At 34.9% G+C, this 25,302-nt stretch overlaps 1 protein-coding gene across 12 annotated transcripts; it reads left to right on the top strand.

Annotated features, from left to right (window-relative positions):
• The first annotated feature begins 881 nt into the window (after window positions 1–881).
• On the top strand, window positions 882–25,003 carry tcea3 (transcription elongation factor A (SII), 3). 12 transcript variants are annotated; one of them, XM_056475055.1, is made up of 20 exons: window positions 882–1,098; window positions 2,874–2,936; window positions 3,239–3,344; window positions 5,554–5,662; window positions 5,814–5,978; window positions 6,069–6,164; window positions 8,304–8,384; window positions 14,475–14,528; window positions 15,030–15,083; window positions 15,538–15,591; window positions 17,757–17,816; window positions 17,974–18,039; window positions 18,155–18,226; window positions 18,324–18,383; window positions 20,879–21,039; window positions 21,136–21,196; window positions 21,285–21,435; window positions 24,036–24,182; window positions 24,411–24,482; window positions 24,569–25,003. In XM_056475055.1, the coding sequence occupies exons 1-20, from the start codon at window positions 1,030–1,032 to the stop codon at window positions 24,575–24,577; spliced, it is 1,710 nt and encodes a 569-aa protein (XP_056331030.1). In that variant the 5' UTR covers window positions 882–1,029; the 3' UTR covers window positions 24,578–25,003. The 12 variants fall into 12 exon arrangements, with proteins under 12 accessions (XP_056331030.1, XP_056331031.1, XP_056331036.1 ...); XM_056475056.1 differs by lacking the exon at window positions 14,475–14,528 and having other exon boundaries at window positions 24,569–25,002; XM_056475061.1 differs by lacking the exons at window positions 5,814–5,978; window positions 6,069–6,164 and having other exon boundaries at window positions 24,569–25,001.
• Window positions 25,004–25,302: the final 299 nt, after the last annotated feature.

Raw genomic sequence — 25,302 nt, 5'->3', positions numbered from 1 at the left:
GACTGATTCAATCTTGTGGGACATCTAATGCACTTTTATAGTGAAAATGACACATTAATTGTTTCAGAAAAAGACTGAGAGTGACCTTTAAAATATTCTTTTGTTTTCAATAGAGGAAATTTGTGGAGCAGGGAAGTAAACAATACCCAAATTTCTGGTTGATGTATGTATTTGGAGTTCATGTTCTCCTTTTCAGCAACCAGAAAACATTTATTTAAATGTCGCAGTGCTGCCATCTGCTGCTTAACTTACAATACCATCACCAGTTGAGTGTAAAGTCCGTTAAATCTATCTAAAACGGGTGTCCAACTCAGTCCTGGAGGGCCGGTGTCCTGCATAGTTTAGCTCCAACTTCCTTCAACACACCTGCCTGGAAGTTTTAGCATACCTAGAAAGAGCTTTATTAGCTGGTTGTATAAAGCTGGTGTGCTTAATTGGGTTGGAACTAAAATATGCAGGACACTGGCCCTCCAGGACCGAGTTTCTGCACCCCTGATCTAAACTGTCTTGATAGGCTTTTTTACTAGAGAAATTTGCTGTGAATGCTTGCAATTGTCCAGATCGACGCGAGTCACATATTGTCATTGAAGCCTCGAATTACTCGAAAAATGTTTAAATAACATCCAATAAACACTCAGATAACATTACAAGAATGCTTCAATTGGTTGTGAAACATGTCATCCTTTTACTTAAACATGCATGACCATTAGATTAAAAAAATTATGTACATAACTATTTCAAAAACACTCCAACAGAGCATGTCTGCTGTAAATGTCCCCTCTAAAAATCACTGAACTTTTATCGGCCCTGGTAGCAACTATATTTAGGAGTTGTTGTCATAAATCCAGATGGAATGATTGACAGCTCCGACTGTCCCGAAGCCCCGCCCCCTTTTCCTCAACTGACCGTGCAGGAGCAACTTAAGCTTGGGAACAAAACTTCAAACATTTCGCTAAATTATAAAGATTTACGTGACTTGACGTGCTATATACATTTGATTTTCACTTACAGTATATTAATGCGCACACAATGACGCGAGAGGAGGACCTGTTGCGGATTGCCAAAAAACTAGACAAGATGGTGTCTAGAAATAACATGGTGAGATCCTAATTTTGACGCGACGCTTCGCGCTGTTTGTTTGTGCCACCTGTGCGCGTGGTGTTTACCAAGAACTCGTTTAAACTGTTTTGCATGTGCGCTTATTGCTTTTTAATTCTGCTTATTTCATTTACTTGCCTGCACACACGCCGTGTTTACTGCTGTTGAAGTGTCAGAGTTACAGTAATGTGTGCGTGTGTGTGTGTGTGTGTGTGTGTTAGGGCTACAGACACATATGTGACAACAGGTGTTGGTTGCTCAGATTTACTTTAGATTTATACATGCCAGCAGAACATGGACAGAATGAATACTTATAGACTGCTTTATTGAATTGACTTGTGCACGTTTTGTTAACATTTAACAATATGTGTGTATCAGGTTCCTCGTAGTAAATGGCACAAGGTCGAGGCGGTGTGTGTGTGTGTTTGGCCGACTCAAATATTTTCACGCGCGAGCACATGATTTAAAGGGAAAGTTTTGTCTAAAATGAAAATGAAACCATAAAAATTTCATTATTCGACCACTCTTATTATTTCAAATCAGCAAATTTAGTTGTTAGTTTATTTTATTGTTTAGTGCATTTGTAGAATTGGTATATATTAATTTGAGTTATTGTAAAACAAAAATAAAATGCATGCATTTTTTTTTAATCTCAATTTGGTTGTGCGTTTTCACTCAAAAGTGAAAATGCTGTTAATGTTACTTAACATCAGCTTGTCGTTGTTATTGTTGTTATTTTAAAATCTTAAAGTAGAGCTGGGTGATTTTGGATATTCTAAAACGCTTATTGTGAAATAAGCTCACCATGGCCTAATGTACCTAAACATCAACCAGAGAAACACAACTTTTGTCAAACTTTACTTGTAATTGACCCTAATGATTATAAAAAGACTGAGTCCCAGTTCCATAGATAAAGTAAAAAACAGCACATTAAGCATTTTATCCCCATTGAAGTCTATTAAAAGGAAAAGGCTTAACATGGCTTAATGTACCTTAACAACAAGCGAGGAAAATCTAATTTCTATCTATTTTTTTACACTTTATCTATGGAATTGGGGTTCGCTATTTTTACAGTAGTTGAGGTTAATTACAAGTAAAGTTTGACAGAAATTAGGGTTTCTCTGGTTGATGTTTGGGTACATTATGCCACGTTAAGCTTTTTTTCACATTAAGCATTTTAGAATATACCGGTGATTTGACCTCAAATCAAAATCTCTATTAAGATTAATAAAAGATTTTTTTTTTTTTTGCCTTCACAGTTTACTGACAAGTTTTGTGCAGTAAATATGCACACAAATAACAAGATTTTTGAATGAAGGGTGCTTTACTTGATTCTAAAATAATTGAAGGAAACACATTTTCTACTATCTAAAATTATTCATTGAACATCACTGTTGAACAACTGACATTAAACATATGTTGGAATATATGTGTGCTCTCGACGCAGAGGTATAAACAGATCAGAACATACTGTAGAAAAATTAATTGTAAAAACTTATCTGGAAAAATTAAATCGATTATAGATTCTGAATGTTGATTTCGATTACTTTTTTAATTAATCGCCCAGCCCTATCTCAAAAAAGTTGCAAGAAAATGTCCTTCAAGTTGGATTTGCTGGCGTTTTATGAAATGTCAAGTATCCTAATTTTAAGCTAAAAGTGTTCTTAAACATTTTACTAAAGAAAAAATCTCTAAATACATTCACAGCAAATCTTCATTGGTTATTAAATAATTATTTGAAAACTAAAAGAGCATCATTATCCCTGTCTGTGTAGGACGGAGCTCTAGATCTTCTGAGAGAACTGAAAGATTTCAACATGACGCTGAAACTTCTTCAGGTTTGTCTGCTGTTTAACTGATGTTTTGTTGTATTGATATACTTTATTGCTTCCTATAGTGAAATGTTGTTGCAAATAGATATAAAAATGTGGACAATTAATATGAACTGTGCAAAACAAAATGTCTATGTAGATTAAGAGAAAAAAGTGTAAAGTAAAATGATTTTAAAATTATGAGAAACTTCTGAATAATGGAACATCTAAGATACACCAGATGCATTTAGTTGCGTAAATGCAGCTGATTGTGCATTGCCATCTTACAGCTCTTGTTTGTCTAATGTTTAATATTTACTTGGATCCAGGATACAAGAATCGGCATGTCCGTCAATGGAATAAGAAAGCATTGCACAGACGAAGATGTTGTCAACTTGGCAAAGATTCTGATAAAAAACTGGAAGAGGCTTTTAGGTAGGGGAAATGTTTTTTTTATTTTTTTTAGCAATAATAAAAAAGTCTTCATCTTCTGGGCTTCTTGGTATTTTTTAAATGTTTAGTTTTTAGGTGCAATTTTAGATGTCAATTTTGTTAGATTCAAAGGTGTTTTCAAATATAATTTTCTGAAAATTATTCATGTAGTTTGATCTTGTTACTGTATGTTAAAAATAAAACTGTAGGTTTCATACACTCACCGGCCACTTTATTAGGTACACCTGTCCAACTTGCGCAAATTTTTAATCAGCCAATCACATGGCAGCAACTAGGCATGTAGAGATGTTTACGATGATCTGTTACAGTTCAAACTGAGCATCAGAATGAGGAAGAAATGTGATTTAAGTGACTTTGAACATGGCATGGTTGTTGGTGCCAGATGGACTGGTCTGAGTATTTCAGAAACTGCTGATCTACTGGGATTTTCACGCACAACCATCTCTAGGGATTACAGAGAATGGTTCGAAAAAGAGAAAATATCCAGTGAGTGGCAGTTTTGTGGCTGCAAATGCCTTGTTGATGCCAGAGATCTGAAGAGAATGGCCAGATTGGTTCAAGCTGATAGAATGGCAATAGTAACTCAAATAACCACTCCTTACAGCTGAGGTATGCAAAAGGGCATCTCTGAATGCACAACACGTTGAACCCTGAAGCGGATGGGCTACAGCAGCAGGAGACCACACCGGGTGCCACTTCTGTCAGCTAAGAACAGGAAACGGAGGCTACAATTGGCACAGGCTCACCAAAATTGGACAGTAGAAGATTGGAACATTAAAGCGTTGCCTGGTCTGATGAGTCTTGATATCTGCTGCAACATTCGGATGGTAGGCTCAAAATTTGGCGTCAACAACATGAAAGCATGGATCCATCCTACCTTGTATCAACGGTTCAGGATGGTGGTGGTGGTGGTGTAATGGTGTGTGGGATCTTTTCTTGGCACACTTTGGGCCCATTAGTACCAATTAAGCATTGTGTTAATGCCATAGTCTACCTGAGTATTGTTGCTGACCATGTCCATCCCATATGACCACAGTGTACCGATCTTCTGATGGCTACTTCCAGCAGTATAACGCACCATGTCATAAAGCGTGAATCATCTCAGACTGGTTTCTTGAAGATGACAATGAGTTCACTGTACTCAAATAGCCTCCAAAGTCACCAGAGCTCCATCCAATAGAGCGCCTTTGGGATGTGGTGGAACGGGAGATTCGCATCATTCGCAAGTGTGTGATGCTATCATGTCAATATGGACCAAAATCTCTGAGGAATACTTCCAGTACCTTGTTGAATCTATGCCACGAAGGATTAAGGCAAATTAAGTTATGAAGGCAAAAGGGGGTCCAACTCGGCACTAGTGAGTAAATATATCAACATGCAATAAATAGTAATTTATTAATTAATTAAAGCTTCCATTAGTAATCAGATGTGCTCCAACATTAGGCACATTCAAATCAAGACTGAAAACACATCTGTTTAGCTGAGCCTTTACTAAACGAGCACTGTGCTATGTCCGACAGATCACACTATTATGTCTTTCTTTTTTAAATTCTTTTATAACCTGTTTTAACACATTTTAGTCTGTTTTCATTAGTTTTTTAATCACTTTTATTATTTTTTATTTTCTTATAGTTGTCTTTTATTCCTGTTTATGTAAAGCACTTTGTATTGCCACTGTGCATGAAATGTGCTATATAAATTAACTTGCCTTGCCTAATTAATGCAATACAAATATAAACTAATAACAAATATTATTTAAGGCAATGCTTCAAAATAATATTGTAAGAAATACAAATTTGAAATATCGAACTAGCGGTAGATGAAAAGTGAATGGCATATGTTATATGAAAAATAAGGTGGACAATCAAATTGCATTTCTCATCAATTGTGAATAACGTATTTTTCATACATTTTTTTTGGTTCATGTGTAATTTCAAACAGTCTATCAATATTTTAATTAATATAGAAGAGTGAAGGCAGTAATCCCGTGGTAACAAAAAATGTAACAACCAAAATATTGAACTTTTTAAACATAATCTATATAATTTTAAAAGAAAAAAAGCTAAGACACCTATCAGGAAAGTTAAGTTTTTTTTAAATCAAGCCCTTTAATTTTTAATGTTTGACACAAAAATTGTTTCATAAAATGATCTTGCTTTGCCTACATGTACAATGTTTTTGTGTCTGTCAGAATCAGCTCAGAACCCAAAATCTGAGAGGCCAAATGAGGTGAAGAACGGCAGTCATCCAAGCAAGCCATCAGGATCACCCAGCAGGACTTCTCCTGAGAAAGACTCCAGGTACGTGTGCTGATAACAATGAAAAACACGGAAGAAGTCCTGAAATAGCATTTGCAAAGTCTTCTGAAAACAAAAGTTGTTTCACAAACACTGATTTACGCAGATGGTAAGATATAAAAATTCTTGTGGTTTAACCTGTTTATCTTGTCAGTCTGCAAAGATCGACAGCAGAAATTAAACCAGACTTAGACTCTAACAAGAAACTTGATGAAAAACAAAGGAGAGAGAAAAGCGACGCAGAGCTCAGGAACGAAAAACGAGAAAGTAACCAGAAAAAGGAGAAACTTCCTATTAACAATAAAAAAGATCAAGAGAGGTGAGAAAAAAAGGCCAGTTCTGTGTAAAGCCCCTCTCCTCCTCTAAACTGTGCTATCAGATTGAAGAGTTTTGTGTACATTGTGTTTAGGAAAGATACAGTGAACAGTGATCATCTTCCCTCCCCATTGACGCTTTCGTCTGTTCCACCAAAGTGTCCTCCGGCTGGGGAAGTGAAGTGGGAAAGGTTAGGGCTTTTGTGTGTGCGGTTTGAAGCATGTGACTGTGGTTGGAAAGAAACACTACTATTGTGGATCAAAACATGCATCTGTATTGTTATAATGAAAGTATCTGCGTTTTAAATTCATTTTAGATTATCTAAAAAAGTCCATCTTTTGTCAACAAGGTCACAATATCAGTAAATGGCTTTTTTCAGAACTTTAATTATAGTCTGTTTGGTGAGTATTGTCTTTTAAGTTTTTTTCAAACAGATTATTAAAAGGTTAAGTCTAGATCAGAGATGCTCAAAGTAGGGCCCGCGGGCCAAAGTTGGCCTATTGTAACCTTTGATTTGGCCCACCATCCCAACTGAGAATAATGGATAGGATTGGGGTGTCATTTCTAATTTGACATAACCTTTTTTGTTAGTTTTATTGCTGAGCTAGAAAAAAGCTAACTGAAATTAAATGTTTCAACTAAATGTAAATGAATCTGATTTTTAAAAAAATGTAAATACTCGCTCGACAGATCAAGAAAATCAAGAAAAAAAAACTAGTGCAATTCTGTTATAAATGAGATTGAGTTTTTACTGTAATAAGTTCATTATAAAATTTAAGAAAATCCCATGTATAAGGTAATAGAAATCAGTTTTCTAGTCCTTTTTAAATATTATTAAAGAAATTAGGAAATTACCCACAGCAACTATCTTTACCTTCGGCCCAATAGCCTCAATCAAGTTTGGTTTTTGGCCTTTCATTAGAAAATGTTTGGGTAGATGGTCGAGATGGACACTCAGATTAACATAGCATAATTTTTGTCACACCACAATTAGTTACATTTTTTTACCTTACTGTGGCGGGTACATGTAGGTTTAGGGTTGAGGTAGGGGTAGGCATTAATAAAATACAATTTAATGGGTAATTTCTTAAATAATAAGAATTATACTTGGTATATTTACTGTTTTTACATTACTATAATTGTTGGGTTTTGGGTTAGTCCAAAACTAACCATCCAAAACTAAAAATTTCTTTGCTGTTTATCCGCATTTAAGTGTTTGTAAACTTTTATTAATTTAATTCTTCTGTTGAACACAAATCAAGATATTCTGAAAAATGTTGGGGGGAAAAAAAGACACCCACACCAATAGCAAAAAATTCAATTGAAGTCAATGTCTTTTTTATTTTTCAACATGCTTCCGAATATCTTCCTTTTTGTTAAGTATAAGGATATATAATATATGTTTAAAGGAAAAAATATATGTATATACATTTATTTAAATTATTTTTTAAATGTAGTTTTAAGTTAATTTTGACAATTTTGTCTATTCAGGTGTGAGTTAAAATACAGTTATATATGTCATAATATGGTTAACTTATATTATATATTAAATACAGTTATTATATATTACATCATATTATAGTTAATATATATAAAATACAGTTATTATATATTATGTCATATTATAGTTAGTATATATTATGTTATATAATAGTTTTTAAATATTATGTCATATTATAGTTAATATATATTAAATACAGTTATTATGTATTATGTCATATCATAGTTAATATATGTTATATATTAAATACAGTTATTAAATATTATAGTTAATATATATAATATATTAAATACAGTTATTAAATATTATGTCATATTATGGTTAATATATATTAAATACAGTTATTAAATATTATGGTATATTATAGTTAATATATATAATATATTAAATACAGTTATTATATATTCTGGCATATTATAGTTAATATATATATATTAAATACAGTTATTATATTATGTCAAGCATGTACATCAGTCTCAAATGGGAGCTTAACTAAAAAAGTAAAAAAGTGTATCAAAATTTATTACTAAAAAGCTATCATATGACATATCATAGCATGTGACGTTTCGAGTGACTGCTGTGAAATTATTTATCGCTGTTTTTTTTCTAAGCATGACAAAATCACCAGAATGTAAGGGTTAACTAGATTTTACTTCACTGAATTTGTTTTTTATTGTGCATAAGTAAACATTTGATTAACAATTAGAATTACTCAGCAATTAATGAAAAAACTGTTCATAAAGTTGTTAATGAATTATTAATGAACTAATAATTACAGAATAAAAACACAATTGTTAAAACATAAGATGAATTTTCACTTTTGTACAGGAAAGATGCTCCGGTTGATTTTTTTCCTCCTCCTCCCATCAATTCTCATCCTCTAAGACGCTCATCAGTTGATGTAAAGAGGTCAGAGCTTGTCGCATGTTTGAATGTGTCGAATGTTTTAATGCAGTACATACTGCATGCAGCAAAGTAAGATGAACCATTCAGAAGATTAAATGTTGTATTCTGACAATTCTTGTACAGAAAAGACACTCAGAGTTCTTTACACTCTCCTGCTCTTCAGTCTCATCCTCCTAAACGCCCCTTCATAGATGGAAAGAAGGAAAGGTTAGACAATGAGCTAGAAGTGCATGCAGTGTGTGATTTGAAAGCGTGATCTCCTTCTCATCTTTAATGAGACTTGGTTATTTTTATGCAGGAGAGACACAAATGATCTTCTTTTTCCTCTTCATCATCCTCTTCCTCCTCCTCCTATTCCTATCCCTAAGCGCTCATCAGAAGTGAAGAAAGAAAGGTCAGAGGTTACACTTGGGAGAATGTGCTCACGGTCGATAAGGCTCTATGAAACTCAAATTCTTTTCTGTTTTTACTTTGTATATGTGTGTGTGGTTTATCATTTACAGACACTAGTCTACATCGAGATCTGATTAGGTGTAAAACACCACTTTTGAATTAATCATCCTAAATTTGCTAAATTCCATGACATTTTGCTTTATATATCAAATTCCAAAATGTAGATTTTTATCTCTTTCAGCATTACTGAATTCATATGGCTTTAAAAACTGGACTGATTTTGTAGCCTAGTTGTAATGAATATCTATCATAAGTGGACTCTGATTATCTATTTTTCCCAGGAAAGATCCTCCTGAAACATTACCACCTCCAACTCCTCCCAAACGTGTCCTTTCTCCACCTCCACCTTCTCCTAAACATGTTCTTTCTCCACCTCCACCACCTCCTCCCAAACGACCAATACTAGAGGAAAACAAAGACAGTAAAGAAAGGTCTGAGCGCCTTTCAGTTCAAATTTACAATCCTCTTTCATGATGTTTTTAGTGATAAGATAAGCACAATGATTTAATAGGTAAATAATTAAGTAATTGTGAATTATTCTTTTTTTAGTCTAGTTGATGATCAAGGGCCAGATTTATTAAACATTTTTGTTAGTGCAAACCTTTTGCTGTTAAAAAACAACAACTGACAGACTATACAGTGTAACAGATATTTGTCCCATGCAGGCAAAATGAAAACACATTTCCAAAAAGACGTTACATTATGGCCCAATCCTAATTCTACCCCTTAGCCCTTCCCATTGTTTTGCGTGTTTACGTGAAGGGGTAGGGTTGTCCAAATTCTCTTTTGCTTGAAACCGTAGGGCTAAGGGGAAGAGCTAGATACCCCTTCGAACAGAGATTTTTCAGGACAACACCTGAAACCAAGGGGTAAGAAAATTTCCCAGAATACACCGGCAGCATAGCTGCACCCGGAAGTAAGGAGATCCACAAATTTGTATATTTTTGTCATTATTACAAATTTTACAACAAACAAGAATATGTTTTAATACATTCATAACGGCATTCGTGTTTTACCGTCATGCTTTTTAAAAAAATACGCTAAAATAAAAACCCCTAAATTTATAGATATATAATCTATAATAATAACTCCTGTACAGCAGTCCTACAACATTCTGACACTCAATGACACTCGAATACCCTGTCAGAAAAGTCTAGTGGTTAATGTTGTTTTGTGTGTTTTCATAGATGAATATGGCCACTGTGTAAATGCGCAGTGTAGTTTACATTTACATTACATTTACATTTAGCAGACGCTTTTATCCAAAGTTAAGATCAGATTCGGTTTGTTTTATCAGTAGTTACGATCCTATTGCCACATTATATCTTAATGATAACATAATATGCCTACAATGATTTTCTGAAGATGAATACCAAAAAATAACACAACTGGAATAACTACAGCAGTTGCGATTGTCTGATTTTATATGAAGCATGAGATTGCGATGACGTGTGCAGGTTCTGTAGTGCTGTCCCATATCTTAGGGGTAAATTTTGAAGCCCTTCCCCTTCACACTTGGTTTTAAGAACCAAGGGGAAAGGGTAGGCGTACAAAAATAGAATTGGGATTTGGCCTATGTCTTAATTTTTTTTCTGACCAAAAATCATTCAGTTCAATTTTTCTGAAAGTATCCAAACAAAATCACCAAGAAAATATTCAGGAAGGTACACAATTAAAAAGTAATAATTTACTAAAGATTTGGAAAAAATGTTTATTTTATAAATCATTGGATTAAAATAATAATAAATCAATTTTTAGAGCATTAAGTTAGTGTCTCCTTCATAAAGACTTATTTTGCTATTTATTTTTGTAATTTAAATATTTGTAACACTAAAATGTACCCTTTTTGTGCTGCATACGAATCATAGGAAAATTGCAATCTCCATTTTAACAATTAATAAATAAAATCTGAACGACAGCTATAGTACACCTGTCAGCAAATAAAATTAATTTTATGTGTTTACCTGCTCTTTAGAACATTGGGATCATGTCTTTATTCTTAAATTCAACAATATATATATATATATATAATTTTTTTTTGTTTGTTTTTTTTTTTTTTTTGTTTGTTTGTTTTACATGTATATTGTGCCTAGCCCATGCATTTTTTGTATGATCTAATTGTATATAAAAATTCTTTGATCAAAAAGTCAAAAAGGTTTTTATGTTACTTTAACTTACTTTAATAACATAAACTATACAAATTTGAAGATTAATTTGATTCAAATTAAAAATGTACGGCATCAGCAAAGGATTTTAAACCAGAATCTTCATCGATGCTCTCGCTTCACGCTGCATTTACACGAACATGAGAGGAAATGAAATTCACATCTATCAGCTGAACTGTGTAGATATATGAGTGATCAGCTGATGGACGATGCTTTTAAATGCTCCCTTTTAAACTTGCAGAGAGATTTCAAAGGCCGTGTGTCAGTGATGTCATCAACAAGCAAACAATAGTGTTTTGCTCTAAAGACTCCGCTCTGAACATTTTATTGGCTGTGATTTGGGTGCTGGACAGAGTTAAGCTGCGGTCACGCTAGAGTATGAGCATGCAAAATTTTGTCAGCGTTGCGAAAATGGACAAATAAAACAAGATTATTATACATTGATAAAGCTGGTGATTGTTTCATATTTATCATTTCTGTACAGAGGGGTCATATTTTGAACTTCTGTTAGTCTCACGCAATCATGGGGCAGTGATTTCGCAGATCAGAGTTCCCCAATAAATAAAACTATTTAGTGATAATTGTTGTCATATTGTGTAGTGTGTGACCTCCTCAAGCCTCATTCACACTTCGAACGAAGCGGCAAATCGACAAGCGACCGTTCATTTCAACGGAGAATGAGGGACTTCTGGTGACCTCTGTTTACGCGAGCGACAGCAACCATTGGCGACCCGGTAAGCGTGTCGAGCCACGCAACAAAGTTGAGAATCCTTCAACTTTAAGCAAATGAAGACAGATTTTTAATTTTTAATTTTTTTTTTAGCGACAGCCAATAGGAGCACCAGCTCACCTGATCCTCACTCAGCTCGCTCATAGGCCGGTTTTATTCTCCGTGCTGTACACCTACACACACCTGCATTTGCAGAAGGTCGCCATTCAGAGTGACAGGCAGCTACAAAGTTGCTGCTAGTGTGAATGAGGCATCGTGCAGATGATTTACGTAGTGTTGTGTGGTGTGAATACCACAGCAATTTAAAGATAAAAAAAATCTGAAATTTAAAAGTGATGTAGTGTGAATTAGGCTTTACCTTTCCTCTGAAACACATTTTATGGGAGAAATGTATTAAAATAAATCATGCAAGATAATTTAACAGGCATATGCATTTGTTGACTTTTTTTTTTTTGCAGCAAAATCTTCCTCTCACCCCCATTTTCAACATCCTAAGTAAATTACATGCACCCATTATCAGTGCTGCAGAGTTAGTCATTAGTCTTTCATTGGCGCTTTAATAAAAATGGCACTCTTATTCTAATTATCCCTGTTTAGTAAATCTGGCCTCTAGTGTCACCACATGCATTTTAAGATTTTGCCTTGTGCTCTTTGTAATTCCGCATTTGAATTGTATATTCACTGCCCAGGGTGAAAAAAGCACCTGATCCGAATGCCCCTCTTCCTCCTTTACCTTTTCATCTGCATCCTCCTCAAAAACGGGAGATGAAGAAAGAGAGGTCAGGGCTTATACAAAACACTGCCTGTCTTTCATTCATGGCTACCTTTAGCGTAACATGGTGTTCTAGCTAGATGCAGTGTGCTTTTTCTTATAAATAATCAGAGACTTTCTTTGCTTAGAAAAGAAGCGGTGGATCCCAGTGCGCCTCTTCATCTTCAGCCTCCTACACCTACAAAACGTCCCTCCTTAGACACAAAAAAAGACAAAGAGAAAGAGAGGTTAGACTTGGAGGAATTGAAAAGCATGATGATGTTTAAAGCTGTGTGTTTTTAAAATAATTAGCTCGTCATCTGAAGAATAACTAAAACTGTTTTACAATAGAAAAGACACGTCAGGCCCGAAGCGACGAACATCTGAGCACAATGAGAGAGAAAGGTGTGAAGCATGATGATTATTAATCCTTAGATAAAATCGGGGTTGAGTGAACATGAACTAGTATCTGAAGAAAGTCTTGCTTTAACTAAACTTAGGTACTTTAAATATTTAAAAGCATAGCTGTATTCATAGTTCTATAAATCCCTTCATACTAAAACCTGAGCCTTGTTTTTGGCAAGCGTGTAAACAAAACAAAAAACAAAAAAAATCTAAAATTGAGAAAAATACATATCTGATATCCTTTGACTGAATAAAATCATTGTTTGAAGTAAAAAAAAATTGACAGGCTAATTGGAAATGCATGCCTCAACCTACATTTTTGTGAAACCCCAACAATGTACTTAAACAAACATACATTTAACTGCACTTTGTAGGTTAAACTACATGTTATTTGGGATATCAAAGTAAACTGAATTTGCAGTACACTTTTCTCTTACTTTTGCTTTTAAAACACTATCGGTTGGGTTTAGTGAAGGGTTTATGTCAGTGGTTTATGTCAGTGGTCAGTTCTGGAGAAAACTGGATCATTTGGATAATCATCTCTGCAATCTAGACTTTACTAGAACTTCTATGTTAAGTGGCTTTGACATAATCTACATTGTAAAAGTGCTATATAAATAAACATGAATTGAATTGAATTTTGAGCTTTTGTAATCTAATTTTTCATCTTCTGGGTTTAAAATCATTATTGGGGTGAGATCAAAATCGGTGACGTAGCAATACAGTATCTGCCTGTCCAGAGATGACGTGTCAGTTTCTTATTATTATTCATAGCTGAGTTTTCTTATCCTACGAGAAGAAGCTGCTTATTAATTATTCATGTACAAGAGTTGGATAATGGCAGACTTTAATCAGCGGCCTTTAATGGCGGCCTTTTATCAGTTAAGTTCGTTATCATTCAGACACATCACCTATCAGTGCTGCTGGGTTCGCACATGTTTAAAACCCTCCAGATTACCGGAATAGACTCGAAAGAGACTCGCTGTTTTGCTATCCATTGTGACTGTCTGCATGTAGACTCAAGGATTCAGCAGGAGAGAAGTCCTCCTCATTTAGTGTTTAAAAAGTATTATCTTTATAATGATGTATAATAATATATACATTTTAATTATGTGTATAGATTATATGAAATCATGAATAGCCTATCATATACAGTTGAAGTCAGAATTATTAGATTAGTAGACAACACCTTCTAGTGGATTTGTCATCTGAAGAGTGCAGTGAAACATACCCAGAGCAACATATTTTGTGTTTTACAAAACGAAACTGAGGCACGTATTTCTAATGAGCATAGGCTGAAAAAAATATAGAAATCTGTGTGCTTCATACATTCAATTATTTTGTGCAAAATCTGTCAATTTTGACTCTAAATATGCAAACCAGCTCTAATTTTTGCATCTAACATGGACTCAACTAGGCTGTAAAAAAGGACAATATCTGTACAAATGCTGTGTAGTGTATTCCATCTCCAAGTTTTGTCAAATTGAAAATCTGAAAAAAGGAGAACTGAAAAGCATGTTTGTACTAAAAGCTGTTTTTATAAATAGTTATCTCTTATTTGAAAAATAACTGAAGCTGTGTTATTATAGAAAAGACACATCAGACTCAAAGCGACGAACATCTGAACACAATGAGAGAGAAAGGTGTGAAGCATGATGATTATTAACCCTTGGACATGAACTTTGTTGAGTGAAAATGAGGGAAAATTAGAGTTATCTGGGTGTGATGTTTGCTACGTCAGAGTTTTTCACATTAACCCTTTTTTGCACAAGTCTAAAACCATCTCAAGCAAACAGCATTTCTTTTATCTGGAATTTGGCTTTTCCATTGCTCGTTTCTCAGTTGATACTTTAAAATGTGCATTAACACAGGGTAATGGAGACCCAAGCTACTGTCTGAGGCTACAAAATAGAAGTCTGTGCACATTATGATTGGTCAACACTGTCTAAAATATATGTACTGGCTCTGATTTAGCATGGACTTAACCAAGCTTTAAATAGGAAATAAAGTCTGTGCAAATGTTGTGAGGTGTATTCCAGCTAAAACTAAAAATGAAATTGTCAAAGCTGGTTGATATTAAAAGCTTCATGTTTATACATAATTACCTCATTGTCTGAAGAGTAACTAAAGCTGTTTCGCAATAGAAAAGACACAGCAGACCAGAAGCGACGAACATCTGAACACAATGAGAAAGAAAGGTGTGAAGCATGATTATTTCTTACTATTGTTGAGTAAAAATTAACGTGTAGAATTTAAAGCATAGTTCACTTTTGAATTATAATTACTTTTTCCCACAGAAATCGAAGTCTTATTTTTGAGAGACACATATTAAAAAATAAATTCATGTGTTGTAAAATTGGCTCAGATTGTCAAACATGTTTGATATTCTTTGACTGGATAGATTAATTCTCTGGCCATCATACATTACATCATTTCCTGTGAAATTTGTCGACTCCGACTGACCAACACTCACTATCTGGCTCTGATTCTCGCATTGTTGACTAACATTGACTCATTCAGGCTGTATTTTGTCGAACTGAAAATCAATTGTCAGGGGAACTGAAAAGCATGACCAAGTTAAAACCTGCGTGCTTCTGTTTTATATGTTATAACCTCAACATCTGAAGTATAACTAAAGCTGTTTCACTATAGAAAAGACACATCAGACCCGAAGCGGCAGGCATCTGTACACAATGATAAAGACAGGTGTGAAGCATGATTTGTGGAGTGAATTCTAACCCTCGGAGTGAAATTGAACATGAAGTTGCAGTGTGCATCTTAAACCATTGGTGTTATGAATTTTGAGTAATAGATCATCCAGTGTTAATAACTTTGACCTCTTTTACTAATCTTCATGTTGTTCCAAACTTGTATGACTTGTGATCTGTGTAATTTAAAAGGAGAATCTTAAAGGTGCCATATATTGATTCAGTAAGTTAAATTGGTCTGATATATGATGTTTTTGTTGCCTCATTACATGCAAATTCCACAATATAGATGTTAAACTACAAAAGGATGCATCTACACAGACTGTATGCCTCTTTTTGGTAGTGCTGAATAAATTCATAATATATATTTTTCGCATTTTGCATTCTGACAAGATTGCTGGCTGGCTAATGCTTCCTAAAACCCATCGAACACAGGACGTGAAGTGCAGCTCCATGTCTTTTAAACTTCCAAACATATTTTCTATATGTACACAGTGTACACACACTGGCGTCGCCATTTACCACACATTTACCATCTGCTATCGCTTACCAACAAATAGAAATCAATGTAAAGACATTGCATGGCGGGTTTTATTCTCTTTTCTGCCTCTCCCGTTTTCAAAATAAGAGTCCCACAAACATTCATTCATTTTCTTTTCAACTTAGTCCTTTTATTAATCTGGGGTCACCACAGTGGAGTGAACCACCAACTTATCCAGCACGTTTCAAGCTGTGGATGCCCTTCCAGCTGCAACCCACCACTGGGAAACACCCATACACTCCCATTTACACAAATACACTACGGACGATTAAGCTTACCCAATGGGCCAATGATGATCTTCCGGTTAGATGATATTTATAAGGTTCCTTTTACAGCATCAACATTGTAATGCAATTCAAATATAATCAGTTTAATAGACTTAAGCATCCATTTGATTGTTAAAGCATAGAAAGAGACAAACGACCGTTTAAACGCAGCCGCCGTCATTAGTGGCAGGCTAGTGGAGAAATTCCATTGAAAATACTGGGGTAAAATTAATTGATATATTTTAAAGACATGGGGATGAACAATGTAATTTAATGCTGTGCTTCTTGTTTGGTCTGATACCCACTTTATATCGTATCTCAGCCAATCATTGAAGAGCGCTGTTTTTTTTTTTTTTAAAGAAATCAGATCCTAAACGCGCGGATTTTGTCCTGGAGCTGGCAGACTGAATTTAAAAGTCTGTGTGCATATAACCCATTCACCTATTCCCAATAGTATCTGGATGCAGCCTTTATGATGCAAGCTGAGATTGCATCACTCAGCGATGCAATGTCAGACACAATGCACTCAAATGGAGCTAGTGACGTCACTGTGAGGGGTAGGGTCAGGTGTGGGGTTGGGTGAGCCCATTAAAAAGCATTGGATGCATCCCAGATTGCACTGCACCAGGTCTGCATCAAGACCCCTCTCCCTATTCAGCATGTCTTTGGACATGGGGAGGAAACCTACACCAACACGGGGAGAACATGCAAACTCCACATAGAAATGCCAGCTAACCCAGCAGAGACTCAAACCAGCAACCTTCTTGCTCTGAGGCAACAGCGCTACCCACTGCGTCATCGTGCTGCCCCCCCACAAACATAGTAGGTTTAATATAAGCTTCGATAAACCTTAAAATAAGGGGTGGGGGGGTGGGGGTGTATTGTTCATTGTATCATTGTTAATCTCACTAGGAAACGTTGTGGCCAATCAGATGATCCTGTGTGCAACATAACAGTCTGCATCTTGTTTTAATTGGCCTGTTTTTTGTTTGTATTTTTACCAGAATTTTTTACCTGCATGATTTAAATGAGAACAAGTAAACAATTGTATATCACGCGATGCCACTGTCATGTATTTAACTTTTATTATATTAGCTATGTCTAAATATTTATAATCTTATTATATGGCACATTTAAACCTTTACTTTTTGCTTTAATTCTACAAAAAACAGCTTTAAAGTGTCATAACATAGGTCCTATCTCACTCGTGCGCTATATTATATTAGTAAAGTCATGCAGGTTTGGAACATCATGATGTGATTAAATGATTTATAATTCCTTTAAATTAAGTCCATGCACATGGCTTTTGGTGATTGGTCACCATCCCACAGCACTGAGATGATGCTTCTTTTCCAGAAAAGACACAAGAGACAATAAACTACTCAAAAGGCCATCAATGAAGATCAAGATTGAAAGGTTTGAATGGATGTTTTGCAACAAAATGAAGGCAGAGGGCAGCAGAAGTGCATGCAGTGTTTTAGTTTGATCATGGGAGTTTGAGGATGGTGGCGATTGGCACAGCTCATCAAAACCAATTGCCACTTTTAATTCCCTATTCTGCTTTTATTTTTAGAAAGGACTCCACAGATTCCAAAAAGCTTCTTCCTAGGAAACCGAGCCTGGATGGACGGAGAGACAGGTCAGCTCAAGCATTACTCATCAACAAATCTGCTGAAATCATGAGGGATTTTGAGCACAGAATACAAATCAAATGTTTCTTGACAATCCAATATGTGTTTTTCTCTTTGCTGCAGTAAGGACTCTACTGACTCCAAGTCAAGCAATCACCTTTTGAAACGACGATCAAGTGAGCCAAAATTGGAGAGGTAACCAGTCATAATGCAGTTTGCCCTTCTGTAAAATATAAATATGAACTTACTGATCTTACCACATACTATAAACTCTCAATTCTTCTTACTCCAGGAGAGATTCTACTAACTCAAGGTCTGGCAGCTCACCTCAGGCCAAGAAATCTTGTGAAAGGCAAGAACTGTATTTACTGTAGCCTCATTTAGCAGTGACTAGCATGCCTTATGGCTTTGTTCTTCAAGAAACTCTGCCAATAGAAGCATTATGTTTTCACTCTCATCCTTCTGGATGGACTCAAATGTTTTATTATTATTATTTAAATGAGTTAATTGTTATTCAGATAAATTATTTCTGCATATAGTCCCAGTTGGGATATTTCATTTTTTGTACATTTTGAATACTTTTTTCTTTTGAATTTAAAACATTTACCTTGTGCTGTCTAAATATTTGTGTGTGTACAGTATATATATATATATATATATATATATATATATATATATATATATATATATATATATATATATATATATATATATATATATATATATATATATATATATATATATATAATTATTATTTTTTTTATTATTATTTTCTATATTTTTATTTTGACCAATTGTCATTTTATGCTCTACATGACAATATTTTTTATTTTATATTCACAAGAAATGTATAGTTTACAGAACAAAACACACACACATTTTTTTCTCTATCCTTTTCTATTATTTCTAAAAAATAATAATAATAATTTTAAAAATTACCTTCTATCGTTGTCTATTCTTATCTAGTGTACAAAAAATATAACAAGATGAACCGTCGCCCCAGTCTGAGGTCAAAAGCACTTTGAAGCAGGTTTTCATTCAGGATGTATCTGTACATTGCTGCTTTCATCTTTCCCTCCATCTTTACTAGTCTTCCAGTTTTTGCTGCTGAAAAACATCCTCACAACATGATGCTGCCACCACCATGCTTCACTGTAGGGATGGTATTAGCCTGGTGATGAATGGTGCCTGGCATTCACTCCAAAGAGTTCAATTTTAGTCTTATCAGACCCGACAATTTAGTTTCTTATGGTCTGAGAGTCAATCAAATGCCTTTTGGCAAATTCCAGGGGGGGGAGTGGCTTCTGTCTGGCCACTCTACCATACAGGCTTGATTGGTGGATTGCTGCACAGATGGTTGTCCTTCTGTGAGGTTCTCCTCTCTCCACAGAAGAATGCTGGAGCTCAGACAGAGTGACCATTGGGTTATTGATCACCTCCCTGACTAAGGCTCTTCTCCCCCGATCACTCAGCTTAGATGGCCGGCCAGCTCTAGGAAGAGTCCTGGTGGTTCCAAACATCTTCCACTTACGGATGATGGAGGCCACCGTGCTCATTAGAACTTTCAGAGGAGCAGAAATCTTTCTGTAACCTTCCCCAACCTTGTGCCTCAAGACAATCCTGTCTCGGAGGTCTACAGACAATTCCTTTGTCTTCATGCTTGGTTTGTGCTTTGACATGCACTGTCAACCCTGGGACCTTACATAGACAGGTGTGTGCCTTTTCAAATCATGTCCAATCAACTGAATTTACCACAGGTGAACTCCAATTAAGCTGCTGAAACGTCTGAAGAATGTACCTGAGCTCAATTTAAAGCTTCACGGCAAAGGCTGTGAATACTTATGCACATGTGATTTTTCAGGTTTTTTATTTTGAATAAATTTGCAACAATTGTCATTATGGGGTATTGTGTGTAGATTTTTGAGCAAAAAAAATAATTTAATCAATTTTGGAATAAGGCTGTAACATAAAAAATGTAGAAAAAGTGAAGCACTATGAATACTTTCCGGATGCACTGTATAATGTCAAATATATTTGATGATTAATGACTGCATAGAGCTGTTGTGTAAAGTTAAAAAAGGTAACATTTTAGTTTGTAACAATGCCCACTATTAACTAGTGGCTTATAACCTGACTATTATTAAAATGTTGGATGTTTTTAAGTACTTGTAAGTAGTGCAAATTCAGCATGATCTTATTTTACATCCCTGATCCTACCTAAACCCAACTACTACCTAATAGTTATTAATAAGCAGCAAACTAGGAGTTTACTGAGGCAAATGTCAAAATTAATGGTTTATTAATATTGATAAGCTTAAAGTTGTGAAGACTTTTATTTCAGTATGCTGATGTACTTTTAACTGAAATTAAATATTAAGGGGGGGGGGGGGGGGGGGGGGGGGGGGGGGGGGGGGGGGGGGGGCTAAGTTGCTTCATTTCCTCATAGCAAACTAATGGTAAAAGGGGCATGGTTAAGAATATTGTGGCTGAAGACGTCAAACTGACATCAAGAGAGAAAGACCACCACTTCTAACTTGGAAGCAAATGGTCAGACTTTGATTGAAGATTACCAAAACACTTTTTTTCAGGTGGATTAACTTGCACTGAGTAATTGTTCACCTAAGGAATAATAATGTGCGCTAGCAAAATAAACCTTGTACATTTTGATTTCACACAGACTTTAAAGTAAATTTTGCCGCAAAAAATTGATCATCTCACCAAAATCGTACTGTCTCTGTCTTTTTACTGCTATCTTCCACGAACTCAAGTCAAAAACAAGTCAAAAATATCTGCAAAATGTTATTATTGAAGAACTAAACACACCTGCATCCTGTTTTTCCTAAACAGCAAGAGTAAACCAGAGACTCCAAAGACGCCCACAACACCCACAAGCCCCCTGTCCCCATCCTTCAGCTCCTGTGCAGGACCTTTATCTCCTCGCCTGCAAACCGGAGACTCAATCAGGGACAAATGCATCGAAATGCTGACTGCTGCACTACGTACAGATGGTACACAAAGCAATAGCACAGACCAACTGACAAATATCATTCTGATGCTTATTATTGTGGAAGTGATGTTCACAGTAAGTTTTTCTTTCCTCTTAGATGACTACAAAGACTATGGGACAAATTGCGAAGCCATGGGTGCAGAAATTGAGGAATATATCCTTATGAAACTTGTCACATATTTTTTTTGTAAATGCTGTTTAATATTTGTAAGTTGATCTCCTTAACTGTCTCCGTGGCTCACATATATACCAGGAGACAAAAGCCACAGACATGAAATACAAGAACAGAGTCCGCAGCCGCATCAGTAACCTGAAGGATCCCAAAAATCCCAATCTGCGCAAAAACGTCTTGGCAGGAGCCATTGAGTTGAGCCGTATCGCCACCATGACTGCTGAGGTTGAGTGCACATTTTTTATCTTTGAAATAATATAAACAATAATCATTTATAATAATTAAATTTAATAAAATTACACGTTAAAAATCTGTTCTTCGGCAAAATGTCATCAACAAAAAAACTCTGTAACACTACTGTAATACCTACTATTTGTATCAGTATATTGTATGTGTTTGTGTTCTTTTCAGGTTACTAAGCTTTTTTTTTTTTTATAAAAGATTTTATAAAATGTATTTTCTATAATAATTTTTTTAAAAATATAATAATAAAAAAAATTATATAACAATTTTTAATATTTAATTTTTTTTAGCTGAATATAAACTAACGTTCAAATAATTTATATAATACATTTTTACACATAATATATAACTATAATATAATTTTTACAAATAATATTTATAAATGTCTCTTGTTCTCACCAAGGCTTATTTTATTTGATAAAAAATACTTTTAAAAAAATTAATAATGTGATATAGTATTAAAATTTAAAATAACTTTTCCATTTTATAATGTCATCTGTTCATTAGTTGACACAGCAGAATTTCCATTACTCCAAAAAGTGACACATAAACATTCAGAAATTATTCTAATAATGTGATTTGCAGCTCTAGAAAAATATTTCATTGTTACCTACAGTATGTTTTGATTATTGTGTTGATTAATATTTTTGTTTAAGCCATCATAGTCTTCTCTCATACGCTTTGATGAATAGAAAGTTCCAAAGAACTGCCTTAATTTGAAATCGAGTCTTTACTGTCATTTGAGGAACCTCTATCAATACAGTATAATCCAATTTGTACTTTGAAAAAAATCTTTGAAAAAAATTACTAATATTATTTGCAAAATATTTTTCTGCTAATTTTTCTGTCTCATTTATTAAAAACAAAAACTATTGTTTTTTTATTTGCAATACAAGCGATTGTTCACCCTAAAAATGAAAATGTACTCAATATTTACTTATTCTCAAGTCGTTTCAAACCTTTATCTTTTTTCCGCTGAACACAAAACAAGATATTCAGAAGAAAGCTGAAAAAAAGTTAACCATTGACTTCCATATGAGAAAATACAGACACTATCCTTTTTCTTTTGTGTTCAACGGAAGAAAGAAACTCATACAGGTTTGGAACAAGGATGAATAAATGATGACCGAATTATGATAATAATTTTATTATTATTTTGTGTTCCTTAATTCAAGGTATCAGGATGCAGCATTTTTTTTTAAGTTGTAATTTTTCCTACCCCTATTTGCCCCAAATCTTGATCTACTTGCTGCATGCAGCTAATTTTTAGCCCTAAAAAGTCTTAAATCTACTGAAATATTGTGTTGTGGGACTTAAATCTTTTTTAACAGGTCTTAATTTTCCTTTGTTCATGTATAGCTACCCAATCTGACCATTAACGCCCATACAATCACCAACAATCCCAATCTCAATAAAACGTTTAACTTTTTATTTAAAAATAGCACTTAATTACTTTCCTTACAGTAACATTTGCTTAAAGGTTCATTTATTTACTGCTGAGGATACTGACCTGACCTAGATTTTTTATTATTAATTTAATATTATAGTAAACTGAAGTAATTGACAGCTATGTTTTGTTCTATTCTTGGTAAGGTTTGTGAATGGATATATTTGAAAATTAATGAAATATTCAAAACTATTATTATTGTACTATTAAAATTAAATGATGCACAGTGGCGCAGTGGGTAGCACGATCGCCTCACAAGCAAGAAGGTCGCTGCTTAGAGCCTCGGCTGGGTTAGTTGGCATTTCTGTGTGGAGTTTGCGTGGGTTTCCTCCAAGTGCTCTGGAGTGCTTTGGTCCAAAGACATGTGCTATAGGTGAATTGGGTTGGCTAAATTGTCCGTAGTGTATGAGTGTGAATAGGAGTGTATGGTGTTTCCTAGTGATGGATAAGTTGGCGGTTCATTCCGCTGTGGCGACCCCAGATTAGTAAAGGGACTAAGCCGAAAAGAAAATGAATCAGTGAATAAATGTTATTTTTTTTGATAGGGCAAGTGGAAATGTTTTCTAACCGGGATATTTGAAAAAAATCCTTAGCATTTAGCCCTGTATAAATCTAAACTTTTATTCATAATGGTCTTAAAAATGTCTTAAATTTAACTTGGTGAAACCTGCAGAAACCCTGATTATATAAACCTAAATAATATATTATATAGGCGACGCAGCAAGAAGGTCGCTGGTTCGAGCCTCGGCTAGGTCAGTTAGCGTTTCTGTGTGGAGTTTACATGTTCTCCCTGCATTCGCGTGGGTTTCCTCCGGGTGCTCCGGTTTCCCCCAGTCCAAAGACATGTGGTACAGGTGAATTGGATAGGCTAAATTGTCCATAGTGTATGTGTGTGTGAATGAGTGTGTATGTGTTTCCCAGGGATGGGTTGCAGCTGGAAGGGCATCCGCTGCAAAACAAATGCTGGATAAGTTGGCGGTTCATTCCGCTGTGGCAACCCCGGATTAATAAAGGGACTAAGCCGAAAAGAAAATGAATGAACATTATATATATTTGTTTTAAGTAAGTGCTGACAAACAGAAAGATGACTAATTATAATCTGCTCTGTTTACTGTAAATGACCACTGTGTTGTAGGAGATGGCCAGTGATGAACTGAAGCAGTTGAGGAATGTTTTGACCCAGGAGGCCATCAGAGAACATCAGATGGCCAAGACTGGAGGAACCACCACTGACCTGCTGCAGTGCGGAAAGTGCAAGAAGAAAAACTGCACCTACAACCAGGTAAATCAGCAATCTCTATTACAGGAGATATTTATAGTGCATAGGAAACCAGTCTGAGTAATGGAGAAAGGGAGCGCTTTCAAAGAAACCTCTTGAGCCATTAATAGTATCCTTAGCTTGTGCAGTTTCGCATGTTTGTAAGAATATCAAGGCTGGATCTTATCAAAGGGAAATGAAGTTAAATAACATTTTTATTGCTGCTGCTGCTAATAAATGTTTTGTGCACAGGTGCAAACCCGGAGTGCTGATGAACCAATGACCACCTTTGTGTTGTGCAATGAATGTGGCAATCGCTGGAAGGTCAGAAAATATGCTTTTATTTGCTTTACATTGATAAACTAATGATCTTGCACACAATGCAAGTAACATAAGTGTTTTCTTTCTAGTTCTGCTAACCTGAAGCAAGAACTCCAACAACAAAGACCATGTAGGATTCCTCTTATTTTGAAATTGGAAGAGAAATTAATATCACGCATTCTTCTATCATGGCCCTGAATTAATGTGTAAATGACTTTTTATACAGAGTTACAGACATTTTGTGTGTATTCTGTGGATTCTTAATTATGGTAAAAAACTAAATTACCAAGGAAATGTACATTTGTTAAAATTCTACGCTTTTGTACTGTTTTATGAAATGCCAGAGTTCATTTTTTACTTGATTAATCAGTTTATTATGCAGAACTAAATAATAATGGATGAAATTTACATTTGACAGTTTTAAATTCAATTTATGAATGAAGAGAATCCTAATATGTTTCAGATGTAGCAGCTGCTTTTTAAATGGATCTAAAACCTTTTTTAAATTATGGTTATGCATAAAATACTATAGAAAAAAAATAACATGGTTTAATTCAAACAGTAAATGTAAGATTGATTTGAATAAATTGTGTAATTGTCTAATTTTTGTAGTATTTTTCATGTTTTTGCTCTGTTCAGTCAGGTGTGATTGTGCTTGTGGAGCTGGCAAGAAACAACACGTGTTCTCTCTCTCTCTCTCTCTCTCTCACTCATTCACTCGCCCGCACACAAACAAACACTCAGAGGAGAAATAATGAGATGCAGAACTGCTAATTAACTGTACAGCCAAAAGCATTTAGCACAGCACCACAGACAGATCCAC

Source organism: Danio aesculapii, chromosome 16 (assembly GCF_903798145.1).
Source record: "Danio aesculapii chromosome 16, fDanAes4.1, whole genome shotgun sequence".
NCBI classification, from domain to species: Eukaryota; Metazoa; Chordata; class Actinopteri; order Cypriniformes; family Danionidae; genus Danio; species Danio aesculapii.
The sequence above is the reverse complement of the archived record's forward strand: the minus strand, read 5'-3'. Positions and strand labels throughout refer to the sequence as shown.

What these genes read in the sequence shown, in the direction of transcription:
- tcea3 (XM_056475055.1), top strand. Translation starts at nt 1,030, where the DNA reads ATGACGCGAGAGGAGGACCTGTTGCGGATTGCCAAAAAACTAGACAAG. An exon ending in TCATCAGTTGATGTAAAGAG is followed by an intron (nt 8,385 to 14,474) that starts GTCAGAGCTTGT and finishes GTGTTATTATAG; the next exon opens with AAAAGACACATCAGACTCAA. An exon ending in GTACACAATGATAAAGACAG is followed by an intron (nt 15,592 to 17,756) that starts GTGTGAAGCATG and finishes CTTCTTTTCCAG; the next exon opens with AAAAGACACAAGAGACAATA.